The sequence below is a fragment of the Schistocerca cancellata genome, chromosome 1 (genome assembly GCF_023864275.1).
Source record: "Schistocerca cancellata isolate TAMUIC-IGC-003103 chromosome 1, iqSchCanc2.1, whole genome shotgun sequence".
NCBI classification, from domain to species: Eukaryota; Metazoa; Arthropoda; class Insecta; order Orthoptera; family Acrididae; genus Schistocerca; species Schistocerca cancellata.
The window spans coordinates 285,285,363-285,301,736 of record NC_064626.1 but is presented as its reverse complement, the minus strand read 5'-3'; the positions used below and the strand labels follow the sequence as shown (position 1 = coordinate 285,301,736).

General features: G+C 39.3%; 1 protein-coding gene across 1 annotated transcript in view; it reads left to right on the top strand.

The window, feature by feature from the left end:
• LOC126171271 (centrosomal protein of 76 kDa-like) overlaps positions 1-16,374 on the top strand; it is a 146,349-nt gene that overhangs the window by 93,123 nt on the left and 36,852 nt on the right. Inside the window, exon 6 of the mRNA XM_049920788.1 lies at positions 10,328-10,484. Coding sequence (XP_049776745.1) covers positions 10,328-10,484 — 157 coding nt within the window. The remainder of the gene's footprint in view (positions 1-10,327; positions 10,485-16,374) is intronic.

Genomic DNA, 16,374 nt, shown 5'->3' with positions numbered 1-16,374 from the left:
ATGGACTGGGCAGTTTTTTAGGCTAGAGGGTCTCGGGAAAACACAAAAAGTGCTTCAGTCACAAAGGGTACTGGCCGAACACAGGAAGAATGTAGATACAGTTGTAAATTGTTGTAGCTGTGCTGGGAAAGTACCAGAGCTCCAAGCGCTAATATAAAGCACCGATGCTAAAATCATTACAGGCAATGAAAGTTGGCTAAAGCCAGAGATAAGATCAGCCTAAATTTTTGCGTAGGACCTAATGGTATTGTGAAAGGATAGGCTAAACACGGTTGGCAGTGACGTGTTTGTTGCTGTTAGAAGTAATTTATCTTGTCGCGAAATTGAAGCAGATAGTTCCTGTGAGGTAGTATGGACAGAGGTCATTGTTGGCAACCGGAATAAAATATTAATTGTATCCTTTTACCAACTTCCCAATTCAGATGATAAAATTGCTGAAAGGTTCAAAGAAAACTTAAGTTTGCTTTCAGTCCTGTACCTGACTTATACGATTTTAGTTGGTGGTGACTTTAATTTACCCTCAATATGTTGGTGAAAATACATGTTTAATTCTTGAGGTATACATGAAACATCATCCGAAATTGTGCTAAATGCATTCTCTGAAAATTGTTTCGACAGTTAGTTCATGGGCCCATGCGAATGGTAAACTGCTGTGAAAACACACTTGACCTCTTAGCAACAAATAATCCTGAGTTAATAACGAGCATCAAAACAGATATAGGGATTAGTGAGCACAGGGTTGTCATAGCGAGACTGAATATTGTAACCCCCAAATCCTCCAAAAATTAACGAAAAATATACCTATCCAAAAAAGCAGATAAAAATTCACTTGACACCTTCCTGAGAGACAATCTTCACTTCTTCCAAGTTAACAATATAAGAGTAGACCAGATGTTGCTTTAATTTAAAGAAATAGTATTAGCAGCAAATGAGAGATTTATACCAAATAAATTAACAAATGACAGAGCTGATCCTCTTTGGTACACAATACGGGTCAGGAGGGGAGGGGGGGGGGGGGACAGGGGGGGGGGGGGGGACATGCCAAATTTACACACATGCAAAATCCACAAGATTGGTGATCTTTAACAGAAGCTCAAAATTTAGTGCGAGATGCTTATAATATTTTCCACAATGAAACTTTCTCTTGAAACCTGATAGAAAATCCAGAGAGATTCTGGACTTATGTAAAGTATGCTAGTGGCAAGACACACTCAATGCCTTCTCTGCCTGATAGCAATGGAGATAGTACCGAAGATAGTGCTGCCAAAGCAGAGTTATTAAACACAGCCTTCCGAAATGCCTTCACAAAAGAGGAGGAAGTAAATATTCCAGAATTCCAGTCAAGAAAAGCTGCAAACATGAGCAATGTAGAAGTAAATTTCCTCGGAGTAGTGAGTCATAAATCACTTAATAAAAGCAGGTCTTTTGGTCCAGCCTGTATACCAATTAGGTTCCTTTCAGAGCAGGCTGATGCAATAGCTTCATACTTAACAATCATATACAACTATTCACTCAACAAAAGATCCTCAACCAAAGACTTTCCAAAGTTGCACAGGTCACACCAAAATTCAAGAAAGGTAGTAGGAGTAATCCACTAAATTACAGGCCCATATCATTAACATCGATATGCAGCAGGATTTTGGAACATTTATTGTGTTCAAACATTATTGATTACCTTGAAGAAAATTGTCTATTGACACAAAGTCAACGTGGATTTAGAAAACATCATTCTCGTGAATCACAACTAACTCTTTACTTGCATGAAGTACTGAGTGCTATTGACAAGGGATTTCAGATTGATTCTGTATTTGTTGATTTCTGGAAGGCTTTTGACACACAAGCAGCTTGTTGTGAAATTGATTGCTTATGGAATATCGTCTCAGTTATGTGACTGTATCATGACTTCCTGTCGGGGAGGTCACATTTTGTAATAATTGACAGAAACTCATGGAGTAAAACAGAAGTGATTTCTGGTGTTCCCCAAAGTAGTGTTATACGTCCTTTGCTGTTCCTTATCTATGTAAATGATTTGGGAGACAATCTGAGCAGTCCTTGTAGATTGTTTGCAGATGACACTGTTATTTATCTACTAATAAAGTCATCAGAAGAACAAAACAAATTGAAAAATGATTTAGAAAGGATACCTGTACGGAGTGAAAATTTACAGTTGACCCTGAACAGCGAAAAGTGTAAGTTAATCCACATGAGTGTGAAAAGAAATCTTTTAAACTTCAGTTACACAATAAATCCATCAAGTCTTGAGGCCATAAATTCAACTAAATACCTAGGAATTACAATTAAAAATAACTTTATTTGGAAGGAACACAGAAAATGTAGTGGAGAAGGCTAATCAAAGACTGTGTTTTATTGGCAGGAGAAATTGGGAGGGAGTGCCCCTGAAATGATACAGGATTTGGAGTGGACATCATTAAAACAAAGGTGGTTTTCGCTGTGGCGGAATCTTTTCACGAAATTCCAATCTCCAACTTTCTTCTCCGAATGCAAAAATATTTTGTTAACACTGACCTATGAAGCAAGAAAGATCACCATGATAAAATAAGGGAAATCAGAGCTGGTACAGAAAGATACAGGCGTTCCTGCTTTCTGTGTGCTGTACAAGATTTAAGTGATAGAGAATTGTGAAGATGGTTCGATGAACCCTCTGCTTAAATGTGATTTTCAGAGTATTCATGTAGATGTAGATGTAGAAGATGTACTCCTTGCAGCAGAAAATTGGATGTACCATGTTTTTTCAAAGTTCAGAGCATGCCCATTTACAGAAAATCAATCAATAACTTTTCCAAAGACATTATTTGTATCATTTTCTATTGGAGTTTCTTTAACTGGATTAATAATGATTCTTGTATCAACAGTAAACAGTGTCAGTTTAGCTTCTTGTTTCAGATAAGAAGGGAGGTCATTTCACATATATCAAGAACAGAAGGGGCCCCATGATCAAATCCTGTGGAACACCTATTGTAATTTCACCCCATTTAGATGGAGTGGCAAACTTCCTTAAATCACTTAAACCATATAATGAAACTTTTTGCTCCCTGTTCTGTAGATATGACTTAAACCACTCATATGCTGTTCCATTTATACATATAATTGTAATTTCTGAAACATTATGTCATGATTCACGCATCAGATGCTTTGGATAAGTCGCAGAAAATTCCTGTCGATGACATTTACTATTTAAACACTCTAATATGTGGACAATGAAATTGTATATTGCTGTCTTAGTGGAATGGCATTTTTAAAATCCAATCTGTAATTTACTAAGTTTGCCATTGCTGTTGAGATGGCTAATGACACCTGAGTACATTATTTTCTTGACAATTTTTGAAAATGCTGTAAGCAAGGATACTGGCTGTCAGTTATTTACATCTGTGGTGTACCATTTCTGTGGCGAGGCTTGACAGTGGCATATTTTAACCTGTCGGGGAAAATACCTTGAGTTAGTGATGCATTACATATGTGACTCAGAACATCAACTGTAATTACTTCACATTGTTTTAACAGCTTGTTAGAGATATAATGTTTTTCAAATATTTACTGATTTTTCTTGTTTCATAAGGGATTGTTAGGTGAAAACTAATCTTACTAAGATTTCTCAAAACTGACTCTTCCATGTGCTCCTTGGCTTTTTCTTTTGAGCTATTGTCACCAATTTTTTCACCTACATTTAAGAAATGGTTGTTAAATACACTAGCTAATTGTGTACTGTTGATCAAGATGGTCTTGTTATCCTTAATAGTAATGCTACCTCCCCCAGTGGTTATTTTTCCTGTCTCCCTTCTAACAACATTCCATATTGGTTTGATTTTATTGCCCAAGTTGTTACATACATACATATTTCTTGATTTTATGACAGCTTTTCTCAGTATGCTACAATAATTTTTATAGTGTAAAATTACTTCTTGGTCTTTACTAATTTTTGCTGCCTTGTACAGTTTTCTTTTTCTTTCTGAAGACACCTTAATACCTGTAGTAACCCAAGACTTCTTTGGAAATTTTTTGGTGTTACATTTAGGAAATTTTTGGGCAACAATATAAATTTATCAAGAAATATGTTATCATTAGCATTTGGCTCATTATATACATCTCCCCAATCAACATTTCTTAAATTTTCTCTGAACTGCTCTATAGATACCATCTTGGAGCAACCTTACACTTTTACTTAAAGGCTTCTGAGTTGTACACCCTGTTATGTTTTGTGTGTTAGTCTATTGTGCATCATGGTCTGATAATCCATTTATCACAGGGAAACCATGTGTTAGTTTTACATCCTGTTGCTACACAAATAAATTATCTATTAGAGTGCTATTGTCTTGAACTATATGTGTAGGGAATTTGATCACTGACTATGTTATATGTCATTATGCTTAGAAAGTTTCATAAAAATCACCATAGATTAATAACTTGTTCTTTTCATATGACAAACTGCAAAATAGGGAGTCAAACATTTTTATGGATAGCTCCAAATCTTGTAAGGGGAAGCTGTACGCTGTTGTTAATATCAACACTACATTATTTAGCTATAGTTCACATGCATAAACTTCAAAGTGGTGGTCAACATAAAATTGCTTACTTCTACAGTTTTGAATTTATACTCTTGTTTTGTGTAAATGGCAACTCCTCCTTTATCCATGCTAGATCTGCAAGTGTAAGATGCTAAATTATACCCATTTATACTGACACTGTCCATCCCCACAGTTACATGGTGTTCAGACAGACAAGGTGTGTTAATCTCATTCTTATTTTTGAGATCATCTTAACGCACTAACAGCTCATCTACTTTATTTTTTATTCTCCTCATATTTTGATGAATTAAGTCGATACCATCCTTATCTTATCCCTATTTACTGCACATGAAGCTCCTTTTATTCTATTTTTCTATATTTTAACTTTAACGTAAAAAGCCTGTCTGCCTGGTCCCATTAACCAGATGGGTCATCCCTTGAGTGACTGTGGTCACCCTTACAGTATCTGCTAGTAGAGAAGCTAACTTATCTTTCCCCTTCCTATTTATGTGCAAGCCATGTGTAGTTCATCCCCACCTAACAATAGCATCAACTGGATTTTGCCGGTGCCTTGAGCATCCTGTTCAGCTCAGTGTTACCATGCCTTACAGCAGTGTTTACCCAGGACCGATCATGGCACTGGAAGACTTCCGCAAACCCCAGCATTTGTGTGCCCAGTTTCTGCTCCTATTTTGTCCAGGTCACTCCTAATACTATATCTTGGATTCATAGCCAGGCTGTTTCCCGCTCCCCCAACTATAACTATCTGATGTTCCCTCTCAAACTCCTTGCAAAGCTGATGTAAGTTTTCTGTCCCTGGTTAGGGCTAGCACTTGGTTTCACAAAACTTGTGACCTAGTACCCTGCACCTAATTTCTCCTGAAGGTGCTGGCCTACACCCCTCTCATCACCGCTACCTAGAAGCAGAATTCTTCTTTTCCTATTCTGACTTGTCTTAGCTAATGTTCTGTTCCAACCTACATTCAACTGCATCTGGATGTTATAGACTATTAAATGAAGAAGGTACCACACATTAAAGTATTTCAGAAAGAGAGAAAAATTATATTTGGTGATTGATTAATTAACATTTGGTGCTCAGGTATGCTGAAAATCTGCTTCTTCAACAAAACAGATGTTATTAAGCACAAATCATTTAAAAATGATTAAAATAACATAATAGTTCCTGACTCTTTTGGAAATATACAAAGGGAAAAACTTCTGGCTTTGGTTATCTCTTGAACATACAGTACTCTGGATGTTTGTTGAATAACTCACTGGTAAGAGCAAAAGAACAGTGTTTGTAGATTTGACTGGAAACCACTGTGTACGAACTATGCTCTCTGTCTGCACATATTCAGTCTGTTCTTTGACTGAACTCCTAACAGTCAGTTGAGCAGTGGCCAAAATCAGTATCACAGTAGACAGACAGTAAGTCCTTGTGTTATCCAGATGTCGACAGTAGGTGACAACAAGGTTAAAATCACAGTTCATATGAAAAAAACATGTAGTGCAGGGCTGTCATCATTAGGTACCCCAGAAAGCTTGATGTAGACATCAGCTTATTACACCAAGTGAGGCTGTGGCAGTCTGTGACAGACATTGAACCTGCCACGAGCATTCTGTCATGTGGCCTGGTGTTGGCAGATGTAGAGGTGTCCTTTCACACCTCACCTAGTGACATCATCGGATGTTTGCATAATTATATTGATTGATCCACATAAAAGGCCAGTGGGAATACGAGATCTCTTCCCTCTTGAGGAGCTGCTCCTGAGTCCAGTGCTGGAGGTAGGAGGTGAAGGTGGTTTCAACTCACGGCTTGCTACGAGTGACAGTGACAGTGGAAGATGCTTCGAGTTGTGGGCACCGGTACCAGTTGGCAGCCTTGCTGAGCAATGATAGAGCCACATATCCAGCCAAGTGTGTATTGGAATGTGCACACCCAGGCAGGTTTGCCCACTTTAAATGATGTGCCTGCTGCTTCTTCTTCTCCTCGTACTGACAGAGACTTCAACAAGGAACAGTGACAGCAGCCATGCAAGAGTTCCATCCGGGTTCGCTACATGTTGGTGTCACCCACTAATAGGATAAAAAGATAAACAAATCAAAATAGGTAGGTGTGGATGTCAACAGTTTTTTCCATCTGTGTTTTAAACATCTGCACAAAACATTTGACCATACTGTTAGAGGCAAAGTGAAATATAGGTGTTGGCACCTTCAACAGAAAAAACATTCACCAGGGCCCTAGTGGTATTCTCCATCAAGGTCTGTTGCATTTTGGTGACATGTGGGAAATGAGACTATGCATTTATTAAATCAGCCAAGTGGCCCCATGGAATAGGCCTGCAAAATCGACATGCTCTTGATCTTATGGCTGGGTGGGCATAGGCCATTGCTGGTAGGCTTTGGGTGGTGCTGTTTGTTGTGTCTGTTATGCTTGATGGTGTTGAAGCATGTGTGCAATATCCTCTTTCACCCATGTCCAATATATCTGTCACAAGGGCAGGTCCGTCATTCGGAAGTGCCTCAGTGGGACTGCTGCATGAGTCACAATATACAGCAGTGTCAAATTTCTGGAATCACCATTCAACACTGATGGTCATATTGATTCACAATGGAACACCTTTGGAAAGATGAAAGACACAGCATTATGAAAAGAAACACCAGAAGTTCTGTGGAGGCTGTCAAAGGAAGGGCCTGTGGCCAGCCAGTTGATATGAATTACCCAGCCTGTCTCAAGAGTACATGTAGTTGTGGCTGCTGCCATCTCTGGAAGTGCTGAGAAACTCTTCCAATAACTGTACCATTTGTGACTCTATGTGAAAGCAAACAGTTTCTTGTGTATCAAATTCCTCATTGGGATCCATGATGATAGTACATCTGCATTCATGTGCTGGCTGATGTGTGATAATAAATTGAATAGTGGTAATTGGATAACAAAAGAATCCAGCATTGCAATGTCTGAGATGTCCATCCATATAGGCAACTTTGACTTGGGGCCAAATACAGGCAGCAGCAGCTTATGGTCTATGGCCAGATGAAATTGATTGCCATCCAGAAGTATGGGGACCTCCTGGACAGCAAAGATAAGTGCCAATGCCTCCTCCTCTATCTGGGAATGATTTTCTTGTGCCATTCTGAACCATTTGGGTACTTATGCAATAGAATGACCCTAATCTGTATAGTGAGGCATCTGTGGCCAACACTGGAGATATAAGAGACTGACAAAAGGTCAGGCAAAGAGCAGTTTGGAGACACTGGTTCAACGTAAGAAATGCGTGGCAAAGTCCGTGGACCACTGGAAAGAGACCTGGGACCCTTTTTCTATGCAGTTGATTTCAATGGCTGGTACTTTGTTGCAATTTGCTGGATAAATTGGGCATAATGTGCAACCTTGCCAATAAAAAGTTGCAGGTTGTTTATATTCTTTGGTGTAGGAATATGGGAAACCACTGTTACAGTCTCTGACTTCAGTTTAAGGCCACTCTGGCTAAGGATATATACTAGAAACTTAATGGAATGCTAAATAAAAGAAGGAGCATTTGGATGGAAAATACTCACCAGAGACTTGACATGTGCTCCTCTTGAGTCCATCCAGTGAGCACTGTATCATCCAGCTGCTTAATGCGTTATGCAATATTGGCCAAAACATAACCTGTTATATCGTTGGGAGCCATAAGGAGTATTTCATACTAGAATGGCTTTGGAAGCTTTGTCTAAAGAAACTTGAAAATAAGCTTCCAAAAGATCAGTCTTAGAGAATACTGACCCTCTGCCAATTCTGAAAATAATTCTTTGGTATCCAGAAGGTTATATGAGTCCACAATCAACCAACAGTTTAGCGTATTTCTGAAGTCTCCACGAAGGTGTAAGGAACCACATGGTTTGTGAAAGAGTTCAGGTGATGTCCATATATTTTAAGGCATCAGGACAGCACTTTTTACTCCTCTAAGCAATCCAGTTCTACTTTTACTTCAGTGAGCAAGGGGGAGGCTCTGAAAAATCTGCAAACTTTTTTAATGTAATGTGGAAAAAAAGCCTCTCTCAAGCCTGGAGAAATTAAGTGAACATACTGAAGACACACAGAATCCCTTCTGCATGTGGAATGATATTCTGAATTTCTTGGACAGAAAGGTGTATAGAAAATCCAAAGGCTATATACACATCCAGGCCAAAAAATATTTTTCACTGAGGGTTTTGTTGCTACAAAGGCCTAGTGTCAGAATTTCATAATGGCCATTACCCCGCAGCTTAGCTGGTACTGATTTTAAGGGTGGAGACCCCAATCAGAGATATTTAGGCTGATTAGAATTGAAATCAGCGCCCCTGTATTAAAAAAGGAATAAAATATTAATAGGTTGGTTGGTTGATTTTGGGGAGGGGCCCAAACAGTGAGGTCATTGATCCCATTGGATTAGGGAGGATAGGGAAGAAGGCTGGCATGCCCTTTTGAAAGAACCATCCTGCCATTTGCCTGAAGCAATTTAGGGAAATCATGGAAAACTTAAATCAGGATGGCCAGGTGCGGTTTCCAACCATCATCCTCCATAATGCGAGTCCAGTGTGCTAACCACTGTGCCACATCGGTTGGTGAAATATGGACCTCGAAACACAGCTTGCAGTGTAAGATAATGTTTTGTTATCTTTGAATCTGTGATTTCATTTATTTGGATCAGCTCACTCAACTGCTGATAGTGTGGCCATGTCTGACAAATATCTGTTGTATGACCATGGCATAAACACTGTTGACAGACATAACTATAATGTGGAAACTATGTCTAACACTTAAAGAAATACAATGAAAACAACTGGGTAGTCTGCAAAACTTTCACACATGTCTGCCCTTTTCTGGAGTTTTGCTGTGCGGTGTGGGATCCGCATCAGGTGGGACTGACGGATGACATCAAAAAAGTACAAAGAAGGGCGGCTCATTTTGTATTATCGTGAAATAGGAGAGATAGTGTCACAGACATGATATGTGAATTGGAGTGGCAATCATAAAAACAAAGGTGTTTTTCGTTGCAACGGTATCTTCTCATGAAACTTCAATCACCAGTTTTCTCCTCCAATTGCAAAAACATTCTGTTGGCTCCCACCTTCATAGGGAGAAGTGATCATCACAATAAAATAAGAGAAATCAGGGCTTGCACAGAAAAATTTAAGTGCTCATTTTTCCCGTGTGCCGTTCGATAATGGAATGGTAGAGAGACAGGTTCATTGAACCCTCTGCCAGGCACTTTATTGTGAATAGCAGACTAATCACGTAGATGTAGATGTAGATGAGAGAGGGAGAATTATACAAATAGAGCAACAGGGGTAAGCAGAAGATGGGTTTTAGACTAACGAAGTAACTGTAGCAGCAATGATAACTTCATTTCAAACAAACTGAGGCCTATGTGAATGAATTAATGTTTGTGCATAGCTCTTGCTTTCAAAGTTAATGCATCAGACTGATGAAACGAAAATGGCTTAAATACTTTGAGCTCTTTGAGACATGACTTACCACAGGTAAAGTTGAAAAAAATTAGAGAAGTATTCCATGTAAAAAGCCTGTCATTTGCGCCTTCATCTTGGTAACCTGTAAAACTTGGAGATATGTAGTAAAGACTAGAGTCATTAGATTTCTGAGTAATACAATAAAGTTCTTTAAGAAACGGTGACAGCTTTGTGTGTAAATAATGTGCACAGTGGAACATTTAGGAATTTTTGATCAGATAATGGTAGTATTTTATGTTTTGCAGTAAGTGTGCCTCTGAGTGTAAAAGAAACGTGTTTTTAAAATGTGTTTACTTTTATTCCTTCTTTAGGGCCCTGCAGATCATGCTCTTCTCTTATGCAGCCTACTGCTTGGGTTTGGCCTAAATGCTTTTGTCTGTATTGGCACAAAAGCTGATGGCAGTCCATGGGCATGGGTTCTTACACAAGGAAACAAGAAATATGTCACATTTTGGGAAAGTACGACTGGTATGTTTGTCATTTTTAAGTTTTTTGTTCATTCCTGGGAAACAATGGAAAAATCCTGTTTCACATGGTTGTCAATCAATGATGCTTTTATAATACTTAAAACAAACAAAAATAAAAGTTGCAGTTTGAATCTTTGATGTTTCATGTCAATAAATCTGTTACTGAAGACTAGCTTCAGGAAAAGAATTTCTGTTTGAAGCTAATGTTAGGGGTGGTAACATTATGTATTAATGTTGGATCACGTCGCTGGAAACATATTTTACGTTCTTGTTTTGTGTAATATAAATCTGCACAGGTCTAAACATGTGATAATTGATTCACTATGAAATGGGCTGTATTGGTAGGCAATGCTTTGTGGCATAATGTGACGTTTAAGCACTTATTACATAACAAATTTTAATTTGCTCTGTTGCCTGTCTCATGAACTTTTTTCTCATTTCCTTCAGTGTAACATTACACTGCAGAATTCTCCTCATGTTCTTCACTCAGTTCTCTTTAGTTGTTATGATCAGTTTTGTTGATTGTGTAGTGTTACTTCACTGACTTGTGTTGATTCCTATTCTGGCCTTCTGTCTTTTTGTCATTATTTTTCCAGAATGAATCTTCCACTCCCACCAGAGTGTACACTGTAGTAGAACTACCTGAACTTAAAGATGGATCTTTTCCTTTTTGTATTGGCACACAGTCTGTTAGTGACTGAGCTATCCAAGCATTCTTTGAGTCCTGACCCAAAATTCAATTAGCTAGTACATCTCTCCTGTTCTTGACACTTCATAGGGCTTTTGCATATACTTTGTTATATAGGATTCCTAGGAGAATATACAGGGTGGTCCATCTGAAGTTTCAGATGAGATTATCTCAAAAACTATACATTGGATAAAAATAGTGCGTAAGACAAGTTCTTAAGCTCAAAGGGGGACATCAAATAATACCACACATGACCCCCAGCCCCAGCCCCCTTTTAAATCTTAAATGGAAACCCCCATTTTTTATTTCAGATTCGGATTCTCCATAAAAAGTAATCAAGTTTTGTGTGAAACATTTTTTTAAACCATTGACAGATGGCGCAGCAATCGAGAAAAATTTTAATTTGGGGAAGAACTCCAATTTATTTAGAATGATCCGAGAAAGACACATCAAATCAATACAAAATGTGCACCAGTTCTCTCATTATGCCAAATTAAGGTATATTGTATCAAAATGTATCCTACCCACCACAGTTTTTGTTGGAGGGAGGCAGAACGGTATTAAAGTCTCACTAGGGAACTCTTCACAATTGCATTACTAACCAGACTGTGGCACTACTGTGGCCAAACTGCAAACTATTGCTCAGTATAAAGGTCAGTGCAATGTGAATAGATGTCACTTCACTTTCAGATTGTGAACTGTAAACATCAGCTAACAAAAGTAAATTATTCTTTAGCGAAACATGGGTCACTATCCTACAGAGAGTGTTGATATAATGTTAATTTTAGGTAAATGCCATAACAATTATACTGCAGCTGTGCAGTCATATGCAGATCATTTCCCAAACAGACGACATCCAAGCAAAAACATTATTTGAAGTTGCGCTCAACGAGCTCGAAATGGATGCATGCACCATCCACCTCATCATCGCGAATACAATGAAAATGATGCTCATAACCTTACCGTTCTCTCCTGTGTTCAACTGGATCCCAAAATTAATAGTCATGCTATTCAGAGACAACTGGAACAGCGAATCAACTGTTTTGAAAATTTTGAAGGCACATATTTATCATGCATATCATATCGCACTGACACAGGCATTAACGCCGAAAGATATGCAAATACGCGTGCATTTCTGCCAATGGGCCTTGTAAATGGTAAGAGGTGGCAATGATTTTAGATACGTTATGTTCACTAATGAAGCCACATTCAAAAACAATGGTGAATTAAATAGTCATGATTGTCATTATTGGTTCCCTGTCAATCCACACTGGAACAGATCCGTTGACGATCAACACAAATGGTCATTAATGGTCTGGTGTGGAATTTTAAATGGTTACTTGATAGGACCGTATATTTTTGACCAAAACGTTACTGGGGAATCTTATTGACAACTTCTCTGCTATGATTTGTTGGAGCTAATGGAAGATGCTGATTTAGAAACTAGGCAACGAAAGTAGGTAGGTTGGGGCACAGTGAAGTGCTGCTGGGGAACACACAGGGAAAAGGTGGAGAGAGGGCAGGGCAGCTATGTGCAGTCTGGAGGTTAGACGGTGGGCAAGGGTGAAGTGTGTGTGTGTGTGGGGGGGGGGGGGGGGGGGGGTAGTGGAAAAGGAGAGAAGTAAAAAGACTGGATGCAATGGTGGAATGAGGGCTGTGTAGTGCTGGAATAGGAACAAGAAGGGGTGGATGGGTAAGGACAATGACTAACAAAGAGGCCTGGAGGGTTATGGGAATGTAGGGTATATTGCAGAGAAAGTTCCCTCCTGTGCAATTCGGAAAAGCTGATATTGGTGGGAAGGATCCACATGGCACAGGCTGTGTAGCAGTCACTGACATGAAGGATGTTACGTTGAGCAGCTTGCTCTGCAACAGGGTGGTCCACTTGTTTCTTGGCTACAGTTTGTCGATGGCTATTCGTGAGGACAGACTGCTTGTTGGTTGTCATGCCCACATAGAATGCAGCACAGTGGTTGCAGCTTAGCTTGTAGATCACATGATTGATTTCACAGGCAGTCCTGCCTTTGATGGGATAGGTGCTGCTTGTAACTGGACTGGAGTAGGTGGTGGTGGGAGGATGTATTGGACAGATCTTGCATCTAGGGGGATATGAGCCATGAGGTAGGGCGTTGCGAGCAGGGGTTGTATAGGGATGGACAAGTAAATTGTGTAGGATAGCTGGACAGTGGAATACCATTGTGGGATGGGTGGGAAGGATAGAGGGGAGAACATTTCTCATATATATAGTCTGCTATTCCCCCTCATCTTTTTGCAGCTGTTTCGTGCATTGTGTTGTGTGATATGCTGTCTGTGTTCCACCTAAATAGAGAAACAAAGCTTCTGCTCTGTTATTTCCTCTTTCAAGGGTCTGACAAAAGAATACACAATCCAGAATATATTCTGTGATCATTTGCATGACCATAAAGTTATAGAAAAGTGTATGTCATTGTCAACTGTATGGAATGGAAAAATATCTCAAGAAAACTACAAAATTATTACAGAATTTCTGGCCCTTATGTACCTTCAGGAGATGAAATATCAATATGCGACAAGTAGGTCCCCTTCATCTTGTGGTCTGAGAATCTGCCCTTCCTTTATAATCTTTCCGAATCCATCTGCCTCGCCTCCCCAAGGAACGAATTGATAGTTCTGGATGCTAGAATAATGAGCGTACTTCTGTATGTGTCAATCGACAGGACTGATATTTCACCTCTCATAAAGGAGCAAGAAAAAAGAGAAGTAGAAAATATGCTCCAAATTAGAATGTGGTAACCCTATCACTGTACGAGAAATATTAAATTACAGATTCTGACACTGAAAAATGAATACCTTAATTGAGTGAAGAAAGAAGTCAGGAAAAAATAGAGATTCCATTCTAGTGAAACCTTATCAATTCCAGTACAAGGCTGAGTTGCCACCTGTTTTCATTTCTCAGAATCTGCTCCAGATTGAGTCAGCATAGTGTCCACAACAAAGTTCAACATGGACAATGTGGCTGTGATACATGAAACTGGTCTCAGAAATGAACAAAGCCATTCTGAAAAACTACTGTCTTTACTAGTCATATCATATCTGGTTTACAGAAGAAACTGTAAATATTAAGAGGAATATATTGCCACTACACTTACATATTAGGAACCAAATAAACAAAAATTGAGGAACTTACACTTTTATTTACTAAATACAAGATCTGTTAAAGATTCAATATCAGTTTGTAGTATTTCTGTTAACTTTTGACTTAAATTGCTGGTTGATGCTCTTCTTTGACAAGGGTTTTACTGTAGCTGGCATTGAACTTTGCTTCATATGTTCTAAGTTTTAGATGTGATGAGGCAATGTAGACAGTAATACTGACCATGCAAGAAAGCTTTCTGTTGCTCACTTCATGATTTAGGTGAAAGTGATCAGACCTCAGGTGCACAGTCCAGTTTTGGTAAAATTTCAAGGACCTTCTGGGACATAATGAATTCTGATTCATAACTGATGGTCATATTGAGAATTTTATTTTATCCTCTGTTTCTTTTAAATTTATGTACACATTTTACTTTGTTGCTTGTGCCATTCCATTTTTATATTCCTCTGTTCCCTTAATCTAGTTTTCTGTTCAGCACCTGTTGTTTTTTGAACCATGCTACAAAATAAATAATATTGTTAAGTAAAATATATAATATTGAAATTAGAATAAATAAATGCCAGCAGCAGTCAACAATTGTATTCATTTCTACGTGATAGTTTTACAGTCAGCAAGTGCCTTGAATATATTAGCTGTCCTTTTGAATGTTCATGAAATAATTATGGTTCCACATTGCTACAAAACTTTGTATATTTAATGAAAATTTGTGTGGAAAAATGACCATTCATTTTATTCTATATGTGGTGCTCACCCATGAGTGTCGCGTAGACAGTTGTTTCAGGATTATGTATTTTACATAGAGGATGACATTAGATAGTGTCTTTCATAATTTTTTGTTGTAAATAATTAATTAGAGAGATCTCCATAATTGCAATACCAGATATATAAATGACCTCCCTGCCGCCGTTGGATAAGCAGCTGCCAGCAGAAAGTCGTATACTCCTAGCTCACTTATTTGTTACATAGTTTAATTCTTAATTTCTTTGCGTGTTTTTGGTACTTGCATTGTTTAATTCATAAATTTTGGGCGTATTATAGTATTTGAGAGTTGTAGCATCGCGTTTTAGTACCTGAATAGTGTAAATTCGCGTAGTCGTCTGTCTTCTGTTTTTGTTTTGAACGACCAATGTCGGTTGGTCACAGCCAGTGTGCTCCCTGCCGCCGTTGGATAAGCAGCTGCCAGCAGAAAGTCGTATACACCTAGCTCACTTATTTGTTACATAGTTTAATTCTTAATTTCTTTGCATGTTTTTGGTACTTGCATTGTTTAATTCATGAATTTCGGGCGTACTATAGTATTTGAGAGTTCTAGCATCGCGTTTTAGTACCTGAATAGTGTAAAATTGCGTAGTCTCCTTCCGCCGCCGAGCAGTGTGTCAGCAGTGCGCAAGTAGGAGCATTACTGCATTTACTAGGCAATCTTGTATTTTAATAACCATTTAAATTTTGTGTTGATTTGTTTGTGCTCTATGTAGATTAGTTCAGACGTTATTTTCACAACAGTTTTTAGCATAGTTAGGGACTGCAACTGCTGTGTTCGGATGCAGGTTGAGTTGGCATCCCTTCGCTCCCAGCTTCAGGCAGTGTTGGCTTCGGTCTCACAGCTTGAGGCTGTTGCCAATGGGCATCATTGTGGGGGTCCGGATGGGGGTTTATCGGGGATGGCCAGCTCGTCCCACGCATCCCCTGATCAGACTACGACTGTGGCTGCCCGGGATACTGCCCACATTGAGGCTGATCCCTCACCTGTGGTTGAGTGGGAGGTCGTCTCGAGGTGTGGCCGGGGGCGAAAGACATTCCGGAGGGCTGAACGGAAGGCCTCTCCAGTTTGTCTGACGAACCGGTTTCAGGCTCTGTCTCAGGCTGATACTGATCTTCGGCCGGACATGGCTGCTTGTCCTGTTCCAGAGGTTGCCCCTCAGTCTGCAAGATCCGGGCGGTCGCAGAGGGTGGGCTTACTGGTAGTTGGGAGCTCCAACGTCAGGCACGTAATGGGGCCTCTTAGGGATATGGCAGCAAGAGAGGGGAAGAAAACCAATGTTCACTCCGTGTGCATACCGGGGGGAGTCA